Source organism: Chiloscyllium plagiosum, chromosome 24, assembly GCF_004010195.1.
Source record: "Chiloscyllium plagiosum isolate BGI_BamShark_2017 chromosome 24, ASM401019v2, whole genome shotgun sequence".
NCBI classification, from domain to species: domain Eukaryota; kingdom Metazoa; phylum Chordata; class Chondrichthyes; order Orectolobiformes; family Hemiscylliidae; genus Chiloscyllium; species Chiloscyllium plagiosum.
The window spans coordinates 14,676,919-14,700,265 of NC_057733.1; the positions used below are offsets into that span (position 1 = coordinate 14,676,919).

General features: G+C 42.2%; 1 protein-coding gene across 1 annotated transcript in view; it reads left to right on the plus strand.

The window, feature by feature from the left end:
- Positions 1-23,347, plus strand: part of LOC122562034 (dynein axonemal heavy chain 9-like) — a 508,505-nt gene that overhangs the window by 25,178 nt on the left and 459,980 nt on the right. Inside the window, exons 3-5 of the mRNA XM_043714478.1 lie at positions 9,058-9,216; positions 12,972-13,102; positions 20,822-21,033. Coding sequence (XP_043570413.1) covers positions 9,058-9,216; positions 12,972-13,102; positions 20,822-21,033 — 502 coding nt within the window. The remainder of the gene's footprint in view (positions 1-9,057; positions 9,217-12,971; positions 13,103-20,821; positions 21,034-23,347) is intronic.

A 23,347-nucleotide genomic window follows, 5' to 3' on the forward strand; every position in this document is an offset into this window, starting at 1 on the left:
GATTACACTAAAGAAGGCATTTGCTCATTCCACAACAGAGAACCATTCACTGTCCGGTAGAATTTGAGCCAATATAGTACAGGGGTTGGGAACATTTGGGGCACGCGGATCAACAGCCTTATTGACTGCCTGCAGGTCTTGAACAAACCTCCATGCCTCCGGTTCACCGGGAATGTTTGCCTTTTCGACTGGAAAAATGGGGGTCCTCACCAGTGAGTTTTCACAGGGGATTATCACTCCAGCCTTTAGGAGGGATTCAAAGACTGGAGCAATTCCTTCTATAGTCTCAGGTTTTAACGGGTATTGTGCTCTGCAAGGATGATATTCGGGCTTCAGGGTTATTCTTATGGGTTTACAGCCTTGTATGAGCCCCACATCATGTTTGCCTTTTGCCCACAACTCAGTAGGGACCTTTCTCAATCTTGGGTCTGAGGCTTCTACCTTAGGAAAATGCCAGTCTCAGCTCTTCAGGGCTAGCAGGGGTTACCTGGACGGCCCTATCTGCCTGAGTTAGCCAATTTAGTTTCTTCCTATACGTCCGCATATCTTCATTGAACCAGATACCCACATTGTCTGTTAAGACCCAAACTTTCATTTTTTGTGCCTTTAGTACCTATGGTCCCAAATCCTGCCACCTGTCACTTGACACCTTCGCCAGTGACACGTGAGGAGCGGAGCCTTCCACATCAAAAAGACAGGGTCTGCTTGCTGTTACAGATACTTTAGATAAGTTCACACTGACTGCACATCTGTGATCATTCCAATAAAATTTGCACAATAACAACTGATCTGGTTTAACCAATCTCCTGAACCAATTCTTCTCATATGATTCATCAGGGCCATTGCGGTGTATGTGTGCTGTGCAGTGCAGCATATCATCAGCAAGAAAATCGGTGTTAACAGGATTAACATGGTTACTTGCTTCCAGGACGAGTGAATCGCTCACTGAACTTATCGCTCTCTGGCTTAATCGCCATTCATAGACATACAGCAGGGACCATGGATCATATTTTACAGCCTGCACTGGGAAATCTTCTTTTTGTATTACCTGCAAGCCCGTCGGGGTACTGAGCAAATCCAACCCTGGTCTCACTATGAGATTTAAAGGACACAATTCCGATAACAAAAATGAGAATTGGAATGTTTCTCCATTACTGGTTTTGCACAATAGGGGTGCAGAAAATCTCTCTCGTATCACAACTCCTGATGCACCTATTGAGTGCAGGAACCTTCCACTCATCTTTATTTGCGTCGACTCTCTGAACTGGCTTGATTTAAGGACTGAATATGTTGCCCCTGTATCTACCAAAAAGATAACTGGTGTACCTTCCACATATAACGTAGAGGTAGGCATTGACTTATACACATCATCATTAAACTGAACATATAATCCACACTCCGCAATCTCAGCGCCCAATATGGAGGTGGAACATGTTTCAGTGCCCTTATGGTTAGAAGAAGAGATTAGCATAAGCAAGCCTTTGTTGCCAAGCATAAAGGAAAGAGGCTTACCTGTCCCTTGTGGGCTGTCCACCTCCACCTTAGCCTTCCCCTGTCAGTCACCCTGCTGTCCAGCCTCCAGGGCTGACTGAGGCTGTCTGTGCGGGCACTGCCTCACCCAGTGGTCCATTGCTCTGCAAACAAAGCTCCTGCCTGATCTACCTCTGCCAGCCCCTCTTCCTCTTCCGCGACCGCCACCTATGCCTCTCTCTTTTCCCACAGCACCTCCCTCCAATGGCTGGGCGACCATTTGCATCATAGTAAGCTGAGCTTTATGAGCTTGCTGTTCCATCTTTAGTTTCCGCTTACCCTTCTCTTGGACCAGCAATTTTTCAGCATGTATCGCATGTTGTTCTATCAAATTCAGCTCTATCAAATTCCCGTATCCCAGGTAATACATGTGTCTTTAACCTTTTTTGCTATTTCGTCCTTTGTTCTATTGGTGAAGCCATTCCTCAGGTGTGCCTCATACGGCGTGATTTCTGCCATTGTTATGCTCTCGGGTGGTGTCAGTCCACTATGGGTGTTATGGACTTCAGTGAGGTGCGTGAGGTACTGGGACACTGTCTCACCTTCTCGTTGTTTACACATTGCAGTTTTGGTCATGTCCATATGTACTGGGAATGCTTCCCTACAGGCGGTTGCCAGCACTACAACAAAAGCATTAAAGTCTCTGTTCTACTCCGCTTGCAGGTCGGCTGGTCTGGCATGGACGTTTGTGGCTGGCCAGTTATACCTGATTTTGGTGACATTGGCATGTAGTTTTCGTCCCAGGGGACGTCTCATCTCATGTGATTTGGGATGGAACTCAGTACAGAACTTTGTCACTTCTTCAACAAACTTATTACCTCCAACCTCGCGTGGGTTAGGCAACTGCCCATAGGCACTTTCCAAATCCCTCATGGTCCATGGTCGATGGACCAATATCGGGTACCCTTCTGGACCTGCAACTTCAACCATTGGTGTTTGCAATGGTTAGGTGATCATGTGTCAGTACTCTCGCCATCTGACTCATCATCCTTCGTGGGGTGATTGCAGACAGGCCCTGGATGCTTTTCCATCTTGGAGTGGCCGTCCTCCTTTTGGTCTTCTTGCTTCGATCTGTTGTGGGTATGAAATGCTACTGGTGATTCAGCAGACTCTGAGGAGGCGGCCGCTGACTTGGAATCTTTGCCAGATGGATCTCGTAAGGAGACTGTAGGTCTCGGAGGGCAGCCATCAAGGTCAGGATCTGGAACAGACTTAAGACACTGTACAGCTTCATTAGGTTGGTTTCCGCATGCGTCTGCATGAGCGCTAGTGCTTGTACGCGTATTTGATCTATCTTTTACTTGAGATTTCCTTTCCCTGATATCAGCCTCAGCCTTCCACATGTTATAAGCAATCCGATTCACAGGTTTTATTTTTCCCTTCCATCTCTCCTCTCTCTCCTCCAACCGTGACTTCAGTATTTCCAACTGCCTTTTACTAAAGCTTCCTCCCTCCGGAAAATCACGTTCCTTGATCCACAATTCTAACTGCTTTACAGACTCTGGGCCATAATTATTTAGCATGTATTGTATTTTTGGTTGACCATTCCAAGTCCTCTGTGGACCCTCTTTTTGTTTGCTCTTGCTGGAGCCCATTTTCAGTGTTATTGGAAAAGTGTTCAGCTCTCTCTCGTGCGCAGAACCTTGATCTTTTTTTTGCCAATATGACTTGCTTTTACCTCTGGAGGTCCCCTCTCATTGGGTGCGTCTACCTCAATGCCTTGGTTTTCGTAAACCAAGAAACCATATACCCAGTACGTCTTTGGCAAGTCCAACTCAGCCACTGGTGGTTCCAAGTCTAAAACCGCCCTTAACTTTGCTGTCTCCTAAACACTCTACAGACGGCAATCCTTTCCCTTGAGTTTTGCTCCAATACCACGCAAGAGTTCACTGGACCCTCTTCCTGATTTATTTATTCTCGTAGAATGAGTCTCTCTGTAGGATTACTTAAGCCATGACTCTTACCCTGACCCTATTTGATTTGGACCCCGCGCCAGGGCGATCCACAGATTCCCAGCCTTGTCGCATAAAGGAGCCAATTTAGCGCTTGAGATGAAGTGAAAGTCCTTCAAGGCGCTGGCGCCAATGCCTCCTGGTAATCTTCAGACGCTTACCCAGTCGTGGGATCCCGGACGAGCCCCCAAGTTTACTGTCGTGGAAATTAAATGGACTTGACTCGAATGCTAGCACGAGCAAAGAAAAGGTTTACTTTTGATCTCTGCGAAGGGACCCAATTCCTCATTCCTTGACTGTTGATATGGTAGTTTACTGGCCTTGTAAGTCTGCTGTTAGTCAGTTTAACTTTACATTTTTTCCGTCTGTCTTGCCGTTGCCCCATGCCTTTATAGATTTCACAATAAATGTTAATTTTCCATTACAATACTCTGTATGCTCCTTAAATTTCTAAGTTGGGTTGACAATTGGCTTTGAGCCCAAGACTGAGTTATTACCCACCCCAAGAGACCATTGAGAAGATAGTGGTGTGCTGTCATCTTGAATTGCAGCAGTCCATTTGGTGTAGATATCTCCATAATGCCATTAGGGACAGAGTTCCAACACTGAAGGGACAGTGATGTATCTTCCAGTCAGGCTGGGGAGTAGCTTATATGGGAACTTGAAGATAATAGTGTTCCTATGTATCTGTTACCTTTGTCATTCTAAATGGCAGTGGCTGTGGATTTGAAAGCTGCATTCATATGAACCTTGATGAATTCCTGCAGTGCATCCTGTAGATGGTACATACTGTTGCTGCTGAGTTTTAGTGGCAAAGGGAATGAATGTTCGTGTATGCAGTCGCAATTGAGGGGACTGCTTTGTCCTGCATCGTGTCAAGTTTCTTGAGTATTAGAACTACACTCATCCAGACAAGTGAAGACTATTCCATCACATTCCCAGTTTATGTCTAATAGACGGTAAATGGGTGTTGATCAGTCAGGAGGTGAGAATTGCAGAATTCTTGACCTCTGATCTGCTCTTGCAGCCACAGTATTTATATGGCTAATTCAGTTCAGTCAAAGTCAATGGTAACCTTCAGGATTTGATAGCGGGAAGATTTAGTGATATTAATGCCATTGAGCGTCAAGGGGCAATGATTAGATTCTCTCTTGTTTGACTTTGCCCGGGACTTGTGTGACACAAATATTAGTTGCCACTTGTCAATCTAACTGAGATATTGTCGAGGTCTTGCTGCAATTGGACATGGACTGTTTCAATAATTGAGGAGTTGTGAATGGCTGAATATTGAACAAACACCAGCGAACATATCCCACTTCTGACCTTTGTAATCGAGGAAGGTCATTGAGGAAACAGCTGAAGATAATTGGACCTCAGACACTACCCTGAGGAACTCCTGCACAGACGTCATGGAGCTGAGATGACTGACCAGCAACAATGGCAACTGGCTTCCCTTGTGCAAGGTACGAATCCCAACAGTAGAAAGTTTCTCTTCTGATTCCCATTGATTTCAATTTTGCTAAGGCTCCTTGATACCACACTTAGTTAAATGCAGCCTTCATGTCACAGGCAATCATTCGCACCTCACCTCTGGAATTCCGCTTTTTTGTCCATGTTTGAACCAACGCTGTAGTGAGGTCAGGAGTTGGGTGGACCTGGCAGAACTCAAACTGAGCGTCACTGGGAAGTTATTGCTGAGCAGGTGCTGCTTGTTGGATAAATATTTAATCAGTACAAAGATTAAGGGTTATGGCGAAAAGGTGGAAAAGTGGAATTGAGGGTTATCAGATCAGCCATGATCTCATTGAGATGCAGGGTCGATTTGATGGGCCATGTGTTCTAATTTTGCTTAGCCTTATAGTCTTAAATGGAAGGAGATTCCAAAAAAAAAAATTACAGCACAGAGGGATCTGGGTGTTCTTGTATACAAAACACAAAATGTTAGTGTACAGGTACAGCAAGTGATTGAGAAGCCAAATGGAACTTTCGCCTTTTTTTTTTACAGTTGGGGAGTTTCAAAATGAAGTCTTGTTCCACATGCTGCAAGGGTTTTGGTGAGGCTACACTTGGAGGACTGTGTGCAGTTTTTGGTCACTGTATTTAAGTAGCGGTATATTGGCAATGGAAGCAGAAGAAAAGAGATTCACTCAGCTGATTCCTGGAATGAAGGACTTACTTATTGAGAATGGCTAAACAAGTTGGTCCTTTATTCATTAGAGGTTTGAAGATTGAGGGATGAACTTATTGAAATATTGAAAGAGGGATTAGCATGACTCTATGATACTGTGACAGGATGCATACTGAGAAGATGTTTCCCTGTGGAGGTATCTTGAAGGAGAGGAAGTTGCCCTTTATAGGACAGTCCAAGATGAGATGGCATAACCTCAAAGGAAGCTCTCATCATTTAAGGCAGAGATGATGAGGATAGTGAATTGGTGGAAGTCTTTAATACATAAGACTGGTGAGGTTGGGTTGTTAAGTATATTTATGGCTGCTATGGACGGATAGTTAATAAGTAAGGTGGTCAAGAGTTGTGGGTATATGACAGGAAAATGGATTTGAGGATTATCAGGTCAGTCTTGTTTTTATTGAATGGTTGAACAGACCCAATTAGACACATGGCCTACTTATGCACCTCTCTCTTATGGATTTTTGATAGCACTGTTCATGTATTCTTCCATCACTTTACTCATGATCAAAAAACAGACTGATGGGTCAATAACTGGCTGAGTTGAATTTGTCCTGCTTTTTTTAGATACAGGACACACTGGGGCAATTTGTAATATTGACGCCAGTGTAACTCTGTCAGGACTAAACTGGGAAAAGTGCCCTGATAATTTGTATATATGTATAAAATCCCAATGAGATCACCAAAATGACCAAGTTGATGGTTGACATAGTGACCTTGGGTTTTTTTCTTATATGATTTTTTAAAAAGTTTACATCATTTTTTCTGTCCTTTTTAGAGAAAAGAGAGGGAAAGATGGAAGTAATAAGAAACTGCGAATGTAGAAGATCTGAAACAAAAGCAGAAACTGCTGGAGAAACTCAGCAGCATCTGCTGAGAGAAGGCTGAGTTCACATTCTGAGTCCATTGATGACCCTTTTTCAGAACTGAAGAAGGGAAAGATGGATGCTTTCTGTCTGCAGGTTCTAGACATCTTTTTCCACTGTTGTTCAAAGCACTTAGAGCTTTTTAAATTCTGCATCTCAACCAATCTGAAGGCAATTGTCAGGCTGAAATTTTTTAACTCAAGGATTCCCCATGCAACTGAGTCTTAAATTCTCCCTTTGCAGCTTTCAAACCAGTGACATTGTGTGTCTCACAGTTCAACAATATGCAGTACTTGACTTTCAAGTTACAAAACTTTCCTGGTATTCCAGTCAGAGCAAACCTTCTTCCATTGCAGTTGGTAGTCCCAATTCTGAACAATATATGGTTATATACAACCAGAAGGGCGAGACAAGGAGCATGGCAAGTTGTGGAGCATGTGTCTACAGTACTGTTGCCAGAATATTATCAGGACCCATAGCCTTTGCAGTATCCACTGCCTTCAACCATTTCTTGCTATTACGTGGAATGAATTGAATGGGCTGAAGACAGCCATCTGTGACGCTGGGGATCAACAACGGAGTTGGAGAGAGAGCGTTCACTTGGCACTTCTAGCTGAAGATTGCTGCAAATTCTTCAGCCTTATCTCTTGCACGGTGTGCTGGATCATTGAGGATGGGGTTGCTTTTGGAACTTCCTCCTCCAGTGAGTTGTTTAGTTGTCTACCATCATTCATGACTGGATGTGACAGGACTGTGGAACTTTGATCTGTTGATTGTGAGTCACTTGGTGCTGTCTATCAAGGAGCATGCAAGTAGTCCTATGTTGTAGCTTTGTCACTGGTGTCACTTTTTTAGGTTTGAATGATGTGGCTCCCTGCATGCTATCCTGTGCACACCATTGAACCAGGATTGACCCATGCCATGATGGCAATGGTAAATTTGGGGGAATGTGCCGAGTGCAATTCTGCCACTGATGATGATGGCCCATAGTATCTCTTTGGATGCCCAGTTTTGAGTAGTTTTCTGTTTAAAATCTATCCCATTTAGCAGAGTGGGAGGTCCACTTAACACGATGGAGAGTAGGATCAAGTGAAGACAGTGCTTCTCCAAGGACTGAGCAGTGGCTCCTTATGCTATTACTTTCATGGGTGAGAATCTCTAAGGGGTGAAAACTATTATCTGGTCTTCCTTCAAGTCTTTGTTACACTGATCATATCAGTGAAACCTGTAGCTGTCTTCTGATAAGCAGCACTTCAGTTCTTGTTATCCATGAGATTCTTGTAGTTAGACCAGGAAATAATTCACCTTTACCACAGCAGATCCAGCCATCCCTGCAGTTTACTATGTGCAAAAGAATAGGGGAGCAACAATCTTTATCAATAGCAGCTCACACAGTTGACATGCATAGGTTGGCATCTCTGGAAGTTTCCACTGAATTGGTAGCAAAGTATCTTTAACTGCTACAGGAATGATGGAAATATGCCATGTTGTCAGAAATACAACTGTAGTCTCCAATTGTGTCTTCATTACCTTGGGTATAGGTGGGTAGGATGGGCTGGTAAGGGGAACTGGTTAATTATTAAGGGACTGCAAAACTATTCCCAAAATGTTCCTAAACGCAAGCTTATATCAGTTTGGAGTCATTCTTCATAACCTTTCTCCCTTTTCAGCCAAATTTAATGATATAACCTCTGGCAGCAGGTGGTGACAGTGAGGGAGGGCAGCTGGAGCAGCTGAATGGACTCTTCTTGGTTAAAAGCAATCTGTTTTTGTGGGAAGGAGAGTTAATGGGAAGAAGCGATAGGTAGACAAAGGATTCCTCAATCCAATACATACCACTGGCTTCATTCTGTAAATACAAAACCTTAATTTCCCTTCATGTTTGTGATGACCTGATGTCAGTAGAATAAAGAATCCCTGTTTTATGATCTTTTGGCCTTCCATGTGTTCAAAGGCTCATGTTGCAATAAACAATACTTACAAGTCTTGAAGAAAGTGTTGAGAATTCAATATTCTTTGGCATCCACACTCAAGGAAAGATAGGGGAGTTAAAGAAAAATCTCCATGTTTCACCTTGTAAGATGAAGATTCAAGAGTGGCTTTATTTGTCATTTCTACCATATACAACAGATACAGTAAAAACAAGACAGTGTTCCTCCAGGACCAAGGTACTACATGGACAGTACAAACTACACGATCATACCTGTTATATAGTGAAGCTGGTGGCATAAGCTGCATAAGAAGCACAAAACTCGCAAGAAAACACTGTAGTTCCTGACACATCAAGACAATAGGTACAATGGTGTACAAATTATAGTGTAATAAAAGAATAATAATTAATAAAACATTGTTCTAGCAGCAATTTGAAGTGATTCAAAGAGTTTCAGATGGATTAGAGTTTCAGATGGAATAGAGTCTGATCATAAAGTGTTAAGATTGCAGTAGATTGAAGAAATCCAATCCTTCAGTTTAAGTAATACATTAAATATGCATATGACATATTTCTGTGGTCTTCTTGCAGTGGGGATGTCCAAGACAAAGGCATTGTACATTCTATTGAATCTGTTATTATTGCGTGGAGCCACCAGATCAATGAGGTGCTAAAGAAAGACTCTTCTGAACCTCTGCTCAAAGGCTGTAATCCCAACCCAAATGTGGAGCTGGAGTTCTGGAAAAACAGGTAACAGTTAACTAACATTACATGGGCCAATTTATATTTTTTGTCTCTTTGTTTATTTTACTGTACTTTTGATTAGATATGATTGTTGCCAGAAAGTTACTGTTTTGCTCACAGAAATAACACAATCAAGTCAAAATATATAATTTTATTCTTTAATTCCTGGGCTATGAGCATTACTGGCAATGCCAAAGTTGATTCCCCATCTTTAATTCATCATGAAATAATGATGGTAAGTCAGCTTCTTGAAAAGAAACTGCAAGGCTTGCTTGGCTATTTTTGAGTCAATCACATTGTGGGCCTACATTTGCAAACAGGCCAGACCTTGTATGCATGCCAGATTTTCTCCCCCGCCTAAGTTATATAGTGAAGCAGGTGTTTTTGCAACAAGTCAGTAGGTCAGCAGTTTCCATTACTGAGATTAACTTTCTATTCCCCGTGCTTTAAATGAACCAGAAATATGTTACTGAGCTCCATGGTTGGATGTGATTTGTGTCTCTGGAATATCAGTCCATGCCTCTGCATTACTCACCTTGTTGTACAATAACCATTCTGCTAGACTATTTCTGTAAATCATTGTGATGCGCAGGTCTTTTGCGTCCCTGTAAGTCTATGTTACAACTGTATTTTTCAGCCAAGATAGTGTCCCAGTGGCTCTCCTGTTGACAACCACTTCATCCAGTCAGATGTGAGACACTGAACCAGGACTTCCCTGATTTATATCAGCAGTCTTTGCTGCATTGATAACAGTTGGTACAGCGATTAATGTCTGTTCAATGGCTTCAGTACCTCTTATCAAGGAAAAGGATACCAGTCTGAGTATCTACTGCTAATTGCTATTAAATCTTCTACATCTTAGAAGTTTGTGAGGAGAAAGTTAGAGATTAAGGACCACTCTGGATAACATGGGAAACGGAAGACCAGGAAGAAAAAGAAGATGCTTTAAACACGTAAAGTTTAATTGCAAAGCATGCATAGTAATCTGATCTCAGACATTAGCGCATATTAGTTTGACCAGCTATTATGTCCCAAATACAAACCCAAAACTGTTTCTGTTCTGCATTGACTCATTTTGTTGAGGTGATGGTGTCTTTCCAACAGTCCCTTATCTGTTAGGGAGCACCACACAGCGAGGGGATTGAAAACCATCATCGGAAATGTATGGATTGCACTTTCCCACGAATAATTATGGCATTCAGACTTGAGAATTTAAATTTGTTAAAAAATCATTCATGGTATCAGAGCATTGCTGGTTTACACCAGCATTTATTGCCAGAGGTCAGTTAAGAGTCAACCACATTGCCGTGGATCTGGAGTTACATGTAGACAAGACCAGGTAAGGATAGCAGTTTCCTTCCCATAAGACACATTAGTGAACCAGGTGGGTTTTTCCGACAATGAATTCACGGTCATCATTAGACTCTGAATTTCAAATTTTTCCCTTTTTTTGAACTAAAATTCCACCACCTGCCATGGTGGGATTTGAATCCAAGTTCCCAGAACATGACTTGGGTCTCTGGATTAACAGTCCAGCGATAATACCATGAGGCTATCACATCCCATTTAACTATAAGGGAAACTTGAAGATAATTCTATCCAAGCTGAGCACTGCATTCACTATATTGTTTTGATGATATTTAATTTGTGTTAGGAATCTAAAACAAGAAACAGCAGTGCATTTCAATTTAATTTGTATTTGGGACATCACAGATGGTCAAACTAACGTTTGCTAATATCGAAGATCAGATTACTATGCATGCTTTGCAATGAAACCACATACTTAAAGCATTTTTCTCTCTCTCCCTGGTCTCCCTTTTCCCATGTTATCCAACAGAGTGTTCCTTAATCTCTCACTTTCTCCTTCTGGACTAGCACAGCCATACTTAACCTTTGCTGATGTCTGTTTGGTGGTATGACCAAGAGGAGCGAATTGGTGGTGGACGCCGCTGAGCCTGTGTCTCAAGAACACTATGTATTGTTCTGTCAATTCCAGGTGAACTTCATTTAGTCAGATAACAAAAAGAAAAGGCTTCACTAGAAGATATGCTTCCTTTCCACCCTCTGATTTATCTGGAGACATGCACTCCCTTCCAATCCTTGAAGCTCACGTGTGCATTTTGTTGTGAACTCTCATGACCTGATAAGTTAATACTGTGTGATGATGCATGCTAAGGAGCTACCACTTGTCATTCTTTAATAACCTGCCAGTCTTCAAAACTTTGCACGTGCCCAATTCTGTCTGTGAATTGACTTTCTAAGAAAAAAATTGAACGTTGATGTGAAATGAAAAGCTCTCCTTTTGTGTTGGTTGATGACAATGAGGAATTGAGCAGCACATGTTCCTTTGAGGGAAATACTGTCCTATTCCCATTCTATGTTGGCCAAGCAGTCAAATCAAAAGCAAAAGTAAGTTTAGTTGTACCAGGTTACATGAGGAAAAGCCAGGTTTCAGCTCACTATAGAGCTAACCAATTGGAGAGGATATTTGCATTGAGGGGAGGTGAGGAGATAGTCATAGGGTCATTTAAGCACAGATGCAGATCCTTTGGTCCAACCAGTCCATGCCAACCAAAAACCCAAACTAACCTAGTCCCACCTGCCTGCACTTAGCCCATATTCCTCCAAGGAGAAAGTGAGGACTGCAGATGCAGAAGATCAGAATCTAAGAGTGTGGTGTTGGAAAAGCACAGCCGGTCAGGCAGTATCTGAGGAGCAGGAGAATTGAAGTTTTGGGCATTATGCCTGAAACAACAACTTTCCTGCTCCTTGGATACTGCCTGACCAGCTGTGCTTTTCTAGCAGCACACTCTTCTACCATTTTCCTCCAAACCTTTCCTATTCTTGAACATGGTGAAATGTTGTTTAAATGTTGTAACTGTACCCACACCCACCAGTTCCTCTGGAAGTTCATTCCACACACAAACCACTTTCAGTGTAAAATGTTGCCCTTCCTGTCCTTTTTACATCTTTCTCCTTTCACCTTAAAAGTACACCCTTAGTCTAGAAATCCTCCACCCTCAGGGAAAAACAAAACACCTGCCATTCACCTTATCTATATTGCTCATTTTAAAAACTTCTGTAAGATCACCCCTCAACCTCCTACACTCCAGTGAAAAACGTCCCAGTCTATTCAGGATCTCCCTCTAACTCAACCCTTCCATTCCTGGTAAATCTTTTCTGGACACTCTCCGGTTTGGTAATATCTTTCCTATAACAGGGTGACCAGAACTGGACACAGTACTCTAAAAAAGGCCTCACCAATGTCCTGTAAAACCTCAACATGATGCCCCAACTCTTATATTCAAAGGTGTGAGCAATGTAGTCCCAGACTGACATGTGGTACCATCTGCTGTCAAATAGCTGGTTGATACCCAATCGCTATCCCTATAAGCAAAGCCAATAGCTCTTTGGGAAGGAGGTGTCAGCATTACTGAAAGACAAAATATGATAAATAGTCATCTCCAGAACATTGACACTAGCACAATTCTATGGGGAATGATAATGTAAAGTTAATGCCAGTTCTTTCCAATCCTTCCTTAAAATTCCTGTGTTCAGTGTCAGGAGTTATGAAGCTAGATGAATAATTATGCAATTGGTGTAGCAAACCTGGTTTTGAGATGAATTTCTCGAACTGTGCTGTCAGCCAGATGTATTGCCGATGCATGGGACAGGCTTGAGGGCTGAAGGGCATACTGCTGTTCCTGTGCTCCTATTTGCTGATAATTTTTGTTTCTCTTTGCGATCTCACCTCACCTCAGGTGCACCAACCTGGCATGTATTTACGATCAACTGAAGTCTAGGAAGGTGCAATTGATGGTGGAGTTACTGGAGAGGATGGAGAGCAGCTATTTCCCAGTGTTCAAAACCATGTTCAGTGACGTCATTGCAGGTTCGACCTCAAGCGCGAGAAATTTCCTCTGAAATCCCTGACTTTGTTGTCACAATCTAAAATGAACTTTTATTTTCAGTTTTCTTTTTGATGCGTTATTATGTCGGCCTGTGATTATCATTGATAATTGGGTAAATGTGTTTTTGTGAAACTGTTGCATTGAGTTAGAAAGAAAATAGTGAAAGCACTCAACAAGTCAGGAAGCTTTTGTGGAGAGAGAGAGAAGCAGTATTGACTGTTCTTTTGCTAGTTTATCCCTCAGATCTTTAGACATTGGGACTGAGTGTGGGGCTTAGTACCATCAGCTGATGTGAACATTCTCCCAAACCATTCAGCATATGGCCATTTTCCTCCAAGCCCTCAGGAGGCTTAGGGAACTGGCTATAGTTTACCTTGCAGTGACAGACTACGGAATCAGTGCTTCAGCAAGACTGTGGGATCCTCCCTGTTTGCCGATCCACAACTACAGTCACTGGCTGGGAAGTGGAGTAGTTTTCAGAAATAGTGAGGACTGCAGATGCTGGAGAAGTCAGAGTCAATAAAGCGTGGTGCTGGAAAAAGCCCAGCAGGTCAGGCAGCATCTGAGAAGCAAGAGAGTCGACATTTTGGGCTTAACCCTTCATCAGGAATGTTCTGTGGAGTAGTTCCCCATTCATGCTATAGTGACCTGGTTGCTGAAGATATTTCTCAGTTTAGAAGTTTAAGAAGCTGTTGAGAGGCATCTCAAAATGAAGGTGCCTCTTTTTCACTGCTCCTCAGATGCTGCCTGAACTGCTGTGCTTTTCCAGCACCACTCTATTCTAGACTCTGGTTTCCAGCATCTGCAGTCATTGTTTTTACCTGGTATACTGGAGGGCCCTCTACTGATTGAGGTGAGGACTGGGGAGAGTGGACTTGAATGAGAAAGACTGTGACGGCAGGAAATTAAAAACCAGAGGTCAGAGAGTTCCTTCAGATCATTTCTACCTGCCGGTGCTGACGTGTGATGTAACACAAAAGCAGGGAAGTGATTACTGGGCGTTTCTTCTGTGTCTCTTTTTTTTGTCTGATTTAGTGATGTAAATCAGGAGATGTTATTCCAGATGAAGACTTCAGTTAGTAAATTTGTTTCTAAAATATTTAAAATGCAAATTAATTGAGTCGAATAGCAATGGCTGCGCAGGTGATGTATTGTAGCTTTAGTATGTGGGAAATGGTGGATGTTGGTGCAATCCATGCTGAACACACCATGTAGCAAGGATTGACTACTCAAAGAGCATCGGCTCAGAGTTGATGAGCTGGAGTCTGAGCTGCAGAAACTGCATTGCAGCAGGGAGGGGTAGCTGGACACTTTATTTCAGGTTTCACAGTTCTGGGGAGAGTCAGACTCCAAGTGTTAACTCTGTCTGTCCACAAGTGCTGCCAGACCTGCTGAGTTTCACCAGCATTCTCTGTGCTTGTTTCTGATATCCAGCATCTGCAGTATTGTGCCTTCATATTACCTTATTTTGGGAGACGGTCATAGCCCTTAAGTTAATTGAATCAAATCTGTCCTGTGGTCAGGGATAGGAGGATGTGACTGTAAGGTTCTTGCTCCCAGTGTGGATAAGGGCATAAACTGTAGGGATGCTGAGCAAACTGATTACAGCATCATGATCCAAATAATTCACGTGGCGTGGGCGGGGGATCAAGAAAAATAAAATGTAGTATTAATTTGGGATAGCGCAGTTTGGGAAATTGATACTGTTATCTGTAGCAAAGACAGAGACCCCCAAAGACTGTGGAACATGCAGTGGGAGGGGAAGGATTCAATTGTCATGGATCTCGTAGATACCAACAAAATAGGTAGGACGAGGGCAGAGGTTCTGTTAAGTAATTGCGAACAGCTTAGGGCTAAATTAAAAAGAAGAACCAGAAAGATGATCTCAGAAATACTACCTGAATCATGCAAAAATTAACATAGGCCAAGTAAGATTAGAGAGGTAAATGTGTGGATCTAAGAATCATAAAGTCATACAGCATGGAAACTGACCCTTTGGTCCAACCAGTCCATGCTGAATATAATCCCAAATTAAACTAGTCCCACTTGCCTGCTCCTGGCCCAATAACTCACAAACGTTTGCTATTTATGTCCTTATCCAAATGTCTTATAACCATAGCAATTGCCCCCACATCCACCACTTCCTCATTTCCACGTGCGAACCACCTTCTGTGTAAAAGAATTTGATCCTCTTGTGCTCTAGGCCTTGAAATCCCCTATCCTAAGGAAAAGACAACTACCACTCACTTTATTTATACCCATCATTATTTTATAAACTATAATGTCGCCTCTCAACCTCCTATACTCCAGTGAAAAAAGTCCCAGACTATTCAGCTTTCCTTTATAACTGAAACCTGGCAACCTCCTGGTAAATCTCTTCTGAACCGTCTCCAGCTTAATAATATCCTTCTTATAACTGGGCGACCAGAACTGGATACAGTACTCCAGAAGAGGCCTTGCCAATGTCCTGTTATTTCAGATTGAACTCCTTCTGCCATTTTTCAGCCCATTGATCCATTTGATCAAGATTGTGTGGGAGAAAGGGCTTCTGGTTCAAGGGACATTGGTACCTGTGGTTAGGCAAGAGAGAGCTGTTCTGTTCTGTTAGAATGAGCATTATTTGAACAAATGTCCTAGTGAATTGTATGACTACATTTGTAGATAAGGCATTAAACTAATGAAGGGGAAAGTAGGGCTCAATTGATAGGAAGTTTGAAAAATGAGAAAGAATAAGAAAGGGATTGTATTGTATCCCCCTGATGGTCAGAGGGAAATTGAGAAACAGATTTGTAAGGAGATCTCAGTTACCTGTAAGAATAATAGGGTGGTTATGGTAGGAGGTTTTAACTTTCCGAACATAGACCGGGACTGCCATAGTGTTAAAGGTTTAGATGGAGAAGAATTGTGTACAAGAAAATTTTCTGATTCAGTATGTGGATGTACCTACGAGAAAACTTGACCTACTCTTGGGAAATAAGGCAAGGCAGGTGACTGAGGTGTCAGTGGGGGAGCACTTTGGGGCCAGCGAACATAATTCTATTAGTTTTAAAATAGTGATGGAAAAAGCTAGACCAGATCTAAAAGTTGAAGTTCTAAATTGGAGGAAGACTAATTTTGACGGTATTAAGCAAGAACTTTCAAAAGCTGATTGGGGGCAGATGTTCACAGGTAAAGGGACAGCTGGAAAAAGTGAAGTCTTCAGAAATGAGATATCGAGAATATCCCTAAAGTATATTCCTGTTAGGGTGAAAGGAAAGGCTGGTAGGTGTAAGGAATGTTGAACGATGAGAGAAATTAAGAGTTTGGTTAAGAAAAAGAAGGAAGCATATGTAAGGTATAGAAAGGATAGATCGAGTGAAGAGTATAAAGGCAGGAGGGGTATATTTAAGAGGGAAATCAGGAGGGCAAAAAGGGGACATGAAATAGTTTTGGCAAATAGAGTTAAGGAGAATCCAAAGGGTTTTTTACAATACATTAAGGACAAAAGAGTAACTAGGGAGAGAATAGGGCCCCTCAAAGATCAGCAAGGCGGCCTCTGTGTGGAACTGCAGGAGATGAGTATTTTGCATCAGTGTTTACTGTGGAAAAGGACATGGAAGGTATAGAATTTAGGGAAATAGATGGTGAAATCTTGAAAAATATCCATATTCAGAGGGGGAAGTGCTGGATGTCTTGAAACACATAGAAGTGGATAAATCCCCAGGACCTAATCAGGTGTACCCTCAAACTCTGTGGGAAGCTAGAGAAGTGATTGATTGGCCCCTTGCTGAGATACTTGTATCATCGATTGTCACAGGTGAGGTGCCGGAAAACTGGAGGTTGGGTAACGTAGTGCCACTATTTAAGAAGGGTGGTAAGGACAAGCCAGGAAACTATAGACCAGTGAGCCTTATGTTGGTGGTGGGAAAGTTGTTGGAGGGAATCCTGATGGACAGGATGTACATGTATTTGGAAAGGCAAGGACTGAATTGGGATAGTCAGCATGGCTTTGTGCATAGGCAATCCTGTCTCACAAACTTGATTTATTTTTTTGAAAAAGTAGCAAAGATGATTGATGAGGGCAGAGTGGTGGACATGATCTATATGGACATCAGTAAGACATTCGACAAGTTTCTCCATGGGAGACTGATTAGCAAGGTTAGCTCTCATGGAATACAGGGAGAACTAACCATTTGGATACTGAACTGGCTCAAAGGTAGAAGACAGAGGGTGGTGGTGGAGGATTGTTTTTCAGACTGGAGGCTTGTGATCAGTGGAGTGCCACAAGGATCGGTGCTGGGTCCACTACTTTTCATCATTTATATAAACGATTTGGATGTGAACATAAGAGGTACAGTTAGTAAGTTTGCACATGAAACTAAAATTGGAGGTGTAGTGGATAGCGAAGAAGGTTACCTCAGATTACAACAGGATCTTTCTTCCGATAGAAAAGAGACCAGAATTGCACACAATATTCCAACAGTGCCCTAACCAATGTCTGTACAGCTGCAACACGACCTCCCAACTCCTCTACTCAATACTCTGACCAGTAAAGGAAGGTATACCAAACGCCCTATTCAGTATCCTATCTACCTGTGACTCCACTTTCAAGAAGCTATGAACCTGCAAACCAAGGTCTCTTAGTTCAACAACGCTCCCTAGGACCTTATCATTAAGTGTATAAGTCCTGCTAAGATTTGCTTTACCAAAATGCAGCACCTCGCATTTATCTAAATTAAACTCTATCTGCCACTTCTCAGGGGGATTTGAGCTATAGGGAGATGTTGATTAGGCTGGGGCTGTTTTACCTGGAGCACGGAGGCTGAGGCGTGACCTTCTCAAGGTATATAAAATCATGAGGGGCACGGATAGGATAACCAGACAAAGTCTCTTCCCTGGTGTGGGGGCAGGGGGAGAGTACAGAACTAGAGAGCATTGGTTTAGGGTGAGAGGAGAAAGATAGAAATGAGACCTAAGGGGAAACCTTTTCATGCAGAGGGTGGTGCGTGTATGGAATGAGCTGTCAGAGGAAGTGGTGGAGATTGGTACAATTGCAACATTTAAAAGGGATCTGGATGGGTATATGAATAGGAAGGGTTTGGAGGGATATGGGCCGGGTGCTGGTAGATGGGACTAGATTGGTTTGGGTTTTCTGGTTGGCATGGACGGGTTAGATTGATGGGTCTGTTTCTGTGCTGTACATCTCTGTGACTTTGACTCTGAATGAGACAGCAGGTTAGTGAAGAGGTGAACGAAAATCAAAGTCTGGCAGGGAGGGGCAGAAAATATAAGCAGAAGAAAGCAGCAGAAATCAGAACCAGACTAAATAATAACAAGAAAAAGTCAAAGCTTAAGACTCTTAACCTGAAGGCATGGAGTATTTGCAACAAGATAGATAACATGTTGGCACAAAATGAAATAAATGACGATGAGCTGATACCTGTCACTGAGAACTAGTTGCAGGGTGACCAGCACTGGGGATTCAATCCTCAAGGGTATTTGAAATTTTGGAAAAATAAGGGAAAAGTAAAAGGAGTTGAGATAGTGTTATTAGTCAAGGCAAGGAACAGGCAGGTGAGGCTAGTTTAGTTTGGGATTATATTCGGCATGGACTGGTTTGGACTGAAGGGTCTGTTTCTGTGCTGTATGACTAAGGGGGGTATTGATCTCATGGTGAATAGTGATATAGGTTCAATAGCTTATAATGTAGAATCAATTTGGCGGAAATGAGGAATGGCGAGGGAAAGAAGTCATGGGTGTGAATTGCCTTTGATCCCTGAAAAATTGCATCACTGTGAGACAAAGTATAAATGGGGAATTATCAACACAAGTGAGAAGGGCATTGCAAGTGTATATTGACTGGACAAATTGGGTGGACAATAGTAACATGAACGACAGATTTATGGTGTGTATTGGGTTTTTCTTTTAGATCTACATAGCAACAGACTATTGCTAGCCTACTAATGTGAACCTAGTAATGTACAATGAGATAGGAATAATAAGGGATCTTGTCGGGGATAGTGATCACTACTTCGTAGAATTTCAAATTTAGTTTGAGGGAGAGCAGCTCATGTCTTAAATCAATGTCCACCACTTAAATGGGAACACTTACTTTGTATGAAGGAAGAGTTCTCTAAAGCAGATGAGGAAAATACACTGAGGGGATGATCAGTGATGAGCAGTGACAGAAATTTAAGCAGGTATTTCATAATTATTCCAGTCAAAATGAAAGCCTTGATGAGAAGGATGAACCACCCATAGTTAACAGTGCAAGTATCCAATCAAAAAGGCAATATATGGTGGCAAAAAACTAATGACAGGCCGGAAGATGTGGGACTCTTGTGATGACTAAAAAGCTTACAAAAAAGGAGAAAATTGACCAGAAAAGTAAATTGGCTAGATATACATATTACAAAAAAAGGTGCAATTTTCTATGGGCATAGGGGAACAGTCATTTTAAACTGAAATGTGAAGGAATTTCTTCTCTGAGGGTAGTGAATGTTTGGAGGTCTCTTCCCCCAGACAGTTGTGGAGGCTGGAGTATTGAATACATTTAAAAGGAGATAGATAAATTCTTTTAGAAATTTTGAGGCCTATGAGGAGCTGGCAAGAAAAAGGAAGCCTGGCACAGATGGGGCATGATCCTATGGAATGGAGGGGTCATCTCAAGAAGATGAATGGCCTACTCTTGCTCTAATTTCTTCTGTTCTTGTGTGTTATGACCCTCCAGCTTTGAGACCCCACTTGCTATTTGCTATTGCAGGGTGAGCCTGCCCTCTGACCTCCAATGAACCAACTGAGGGATAGTCATTGCTGGACGATTGCTCCACCATAGTGAGGGTGTGTCGAGGTCTAAAGGGCAATCCTTGCCTAACCACTCTGCTTCCTCTCCACAAATTCTTCATGATCTGAGCCTGTCTAATGTCTCCCTCTTTCACTAACACCGGAAGAAGGAGCGGGGCTCGGAAACTTGTGTGTTTAAATAAACCTGTTAGTCTGTAACCTGGTGTTGTGTGACTTTTGACCTTGTCCAACTCAGTCCAACACTGGCACCTCCACATCCTGATTTGAGTGTTTTCAGATGTTATTTCAGATTTGCACCTTCGCTGTATTTTATTTTTATTTCAAAGGTCTGTCCTTTGAATGCTGTGAATATTTAATACAGCTGCCAAGGTCCAGGGTTAAAATGTATTAAAGTCCAAAGAGGTTAAATCGAACTGTAATTAACAAGTTGTGGCTGTTGCGCAGCCCGTTGATTTTTGTCCTTCCATTTGCTTTCTTTTAGTTCCTCTGTGTGTATATGGGTGGTATCTTCATCAATCTCACAGCTCTGGGATTTGTAAGAATTTTGTCAGTTCACACCAGACTGCAATGGGAACAAAATCTGTTCCTTCATGTTGAGGCCTTGTTGTGTTAATGAGGTGAAGTTACAATTGCTGAGAGGGCACTGCCTAGAGATGTTCTCCAATTTCTGTCTTGGTCTGCAGCAAGAGAAAGCAAATTCAAAACTGGAAGTTACCAGCAGAATGTTCACACAGAAGTGGTGACTAATCCTGGTGGAAGAGTGACAGACTGTGACATCCCAACTGAATTGCGAAATACTTGAGCATTTATAAGCTGATTAGACCCAACCTAAGCAACAGTTGTATATGGCTAAACCATTCTGTGTAATAAAGAGGTGGTTTTATTTTGTCTAATATTGTTTTCCAATCTGCTGCCAGCTCTGACTGAGGCGAGGGATATTAATCTACACTTGAAGCCACTCCAGCGCCATTTCGAGGATATTGAGAGTGTGGAGTTCAATGAGGTGAAGCCCCTGATTAGCTGCCTCATGCACTTGATATGTCTAATCTGGGCTAGATCTAAATACTACAACACTCCAGCACGTATCATTGTCCTCCTACAGGAGAGCTGCAACCTCCTCATTCAACAGGTACGATGGCTGAAACTGCTATGTGAAGTGCAATAGGAAAGTTTGCAGTGGGACACCCTTCTGTTTTCAGTGACCACAGGCAATGTCCTCTTTTATCTATATGGGTTTCAGGTTAGCATTTGCTGGGGAATGCACTTGCAGGTTCCTGTCCACACCACCCTACCTTGAGATTGTACTCCTATTCCTGCACTGTCACCAGGTCAGGTCCTGAAGTCTTCCCGAATAGCATTATGGGTTTAACTACAGCAGTTCAAGAAGGCAGTTCACAGCCCCTTCTCAAGGGCAATGAGAGACTAGCAATAAATTCTGGCCCAGCCAGCAACACCCACATCCCATGACAAACAAAAACAAAATCCAAATCTTTCATTTGCAAACTCTGGCTCAATCGACAACAGAGCATCTGGTCATTATAATCATTTGAGAATTTACTTTGTGTAAACTGGTTGCTTAAAGTAAATCTCCTGCATTACAACATTCACTGCACTTCAGGAAGTACATTGAGAAGTTCTGAGGTCATGAAAGATGCTGATATCAATATGAGTCTCTTGTTCTTTTAAACAGTCGAAAAGCTAGATTTAGACTTGTAAAGCTTTGTGTGTAATTTGATCCTTAATAATGTTGCCATGTTGTCAGTTGTTCCAGGTCCCTTTCAATCAGAAACAGGGAAAGTTAAACAGGGAAACAAAGAGATGACAGGTGAATTACAAGTATATTTGGGTTCTGTCTTCACAAAAGAGAACACGGATAGTGCCCCAAAAATGTTGGAGAACACAAGATCTACTGAGAGGGTGAAATTTAAAAGAAATAAGTAGTAGCACGGAAGTGGTGTTGGGAAAACTGATAGGATTTAAGGTCTAGCAAATCCTCAGGCCCTGATAATCTACAACCCAGAGTACATAAGGAAGTGGCTGTAGAAATAATAAATGCATTGGTAGTCAACTTCCAAGATTTCACAGACTTTGGAACAATTCCTGTGGGTAGCTGCTGTTATGGACCAGGCCAGACCCCCTCAAAATATTTTAAGAAGATAGCCTAGACCCTAACCTTTTCTTATTTTAAAGGCAGATGTGAAGTGGATATTCCAGGTGAGATGCAGCTGGTCAAACCACTCGGCTTTAAGTAAAACAGAGTTTATTTAAAACTACAGTTGAAACACAAACAAAAGAAAACGGAATTTAGAATAACTTAATGATTGGAAACTTAACTGACCCAACACAGCAACTTAACTAAGGAGCTGTTCCAATTTCCACAACATCCCATAAACACAACCCTTGGCAAAAGATAAATTCAAATACAGGCAGAAGAGATGTCAGTGAGACAAGTCAGTCAAGAATCATCTGCTGAAGCTTGAGATATTTCTCTTTGCACTGTAGCAGCTTCTGTTACAGCTAAACCAGCAACTTTTCACTGTTGCAACAAAATCAAACTCGGAAAAACCTGAACTGGGAGAACTGGCCACTCCCCTGCCTTTGGAAGTTGACCACCAATGCATCTATTATTTCTACGGCCACTTCCTTATGTACTCTGGGCTATAGATTATCAGGGCCGGAGGATTTGCTAGACCTTAAATCCCATCCGTTTTCCCAACACCATTTCCCCGCTAATACTTATGGGATGTTGTGAGGATTGCAGATGCTGGAAAGTCAGAGTTGTAAAGTGTGGCTGGAAAGTCACAGCAGGTCAGGCACCATCTGCAGAGCGTGAAAGTCAGTGTTTCAGGCATAACTCTTCATCAGAAATGTGGAATCGGGAACATTCTTAATGGAGGGCTTATGCCTGAAACCTCGACTCTCCTGCTCCTCAGATGCTGTCTGACCTGCTATGCTTTTCAAATGCCACACTTTTTGACTCCCTTGCTATTGTTAAATGAGGGTCTTTCCAGACATTTTGGCATTTATGACAGCTCCTAGAAAAGCCCAAGGACAAAGTAACCTTGTTTAAGTGGCAGCATCATCACACTATCCTAACTCCACTAGTTTAAAAAGGCTGTAGAGAGACAGCAGGAAATTATAGTCTGGTTAGCCTGACAGTAGAAGGGGAAAAAGCCACAACCCACTATAAAAGATTTAATAGCAGATCACTTGGAAAACAGCGACAGGTTTGGATCGAGTCAACATGGATTTACAAAAGGGAAATTATGGTTGATAAATCTATTGGAATTTTTTGATGATGTATCTCATAGAGTTGATTAGGTGGAACCAGTGTATGTGATTTACTTGGGCTTTTAAAGACATTTGATAAGATCCCAAATAAGAGACTAGCAAGTAAAATCCAAGCACATGAGATTGAGAGGTAATGTATTGAAATGGACTGA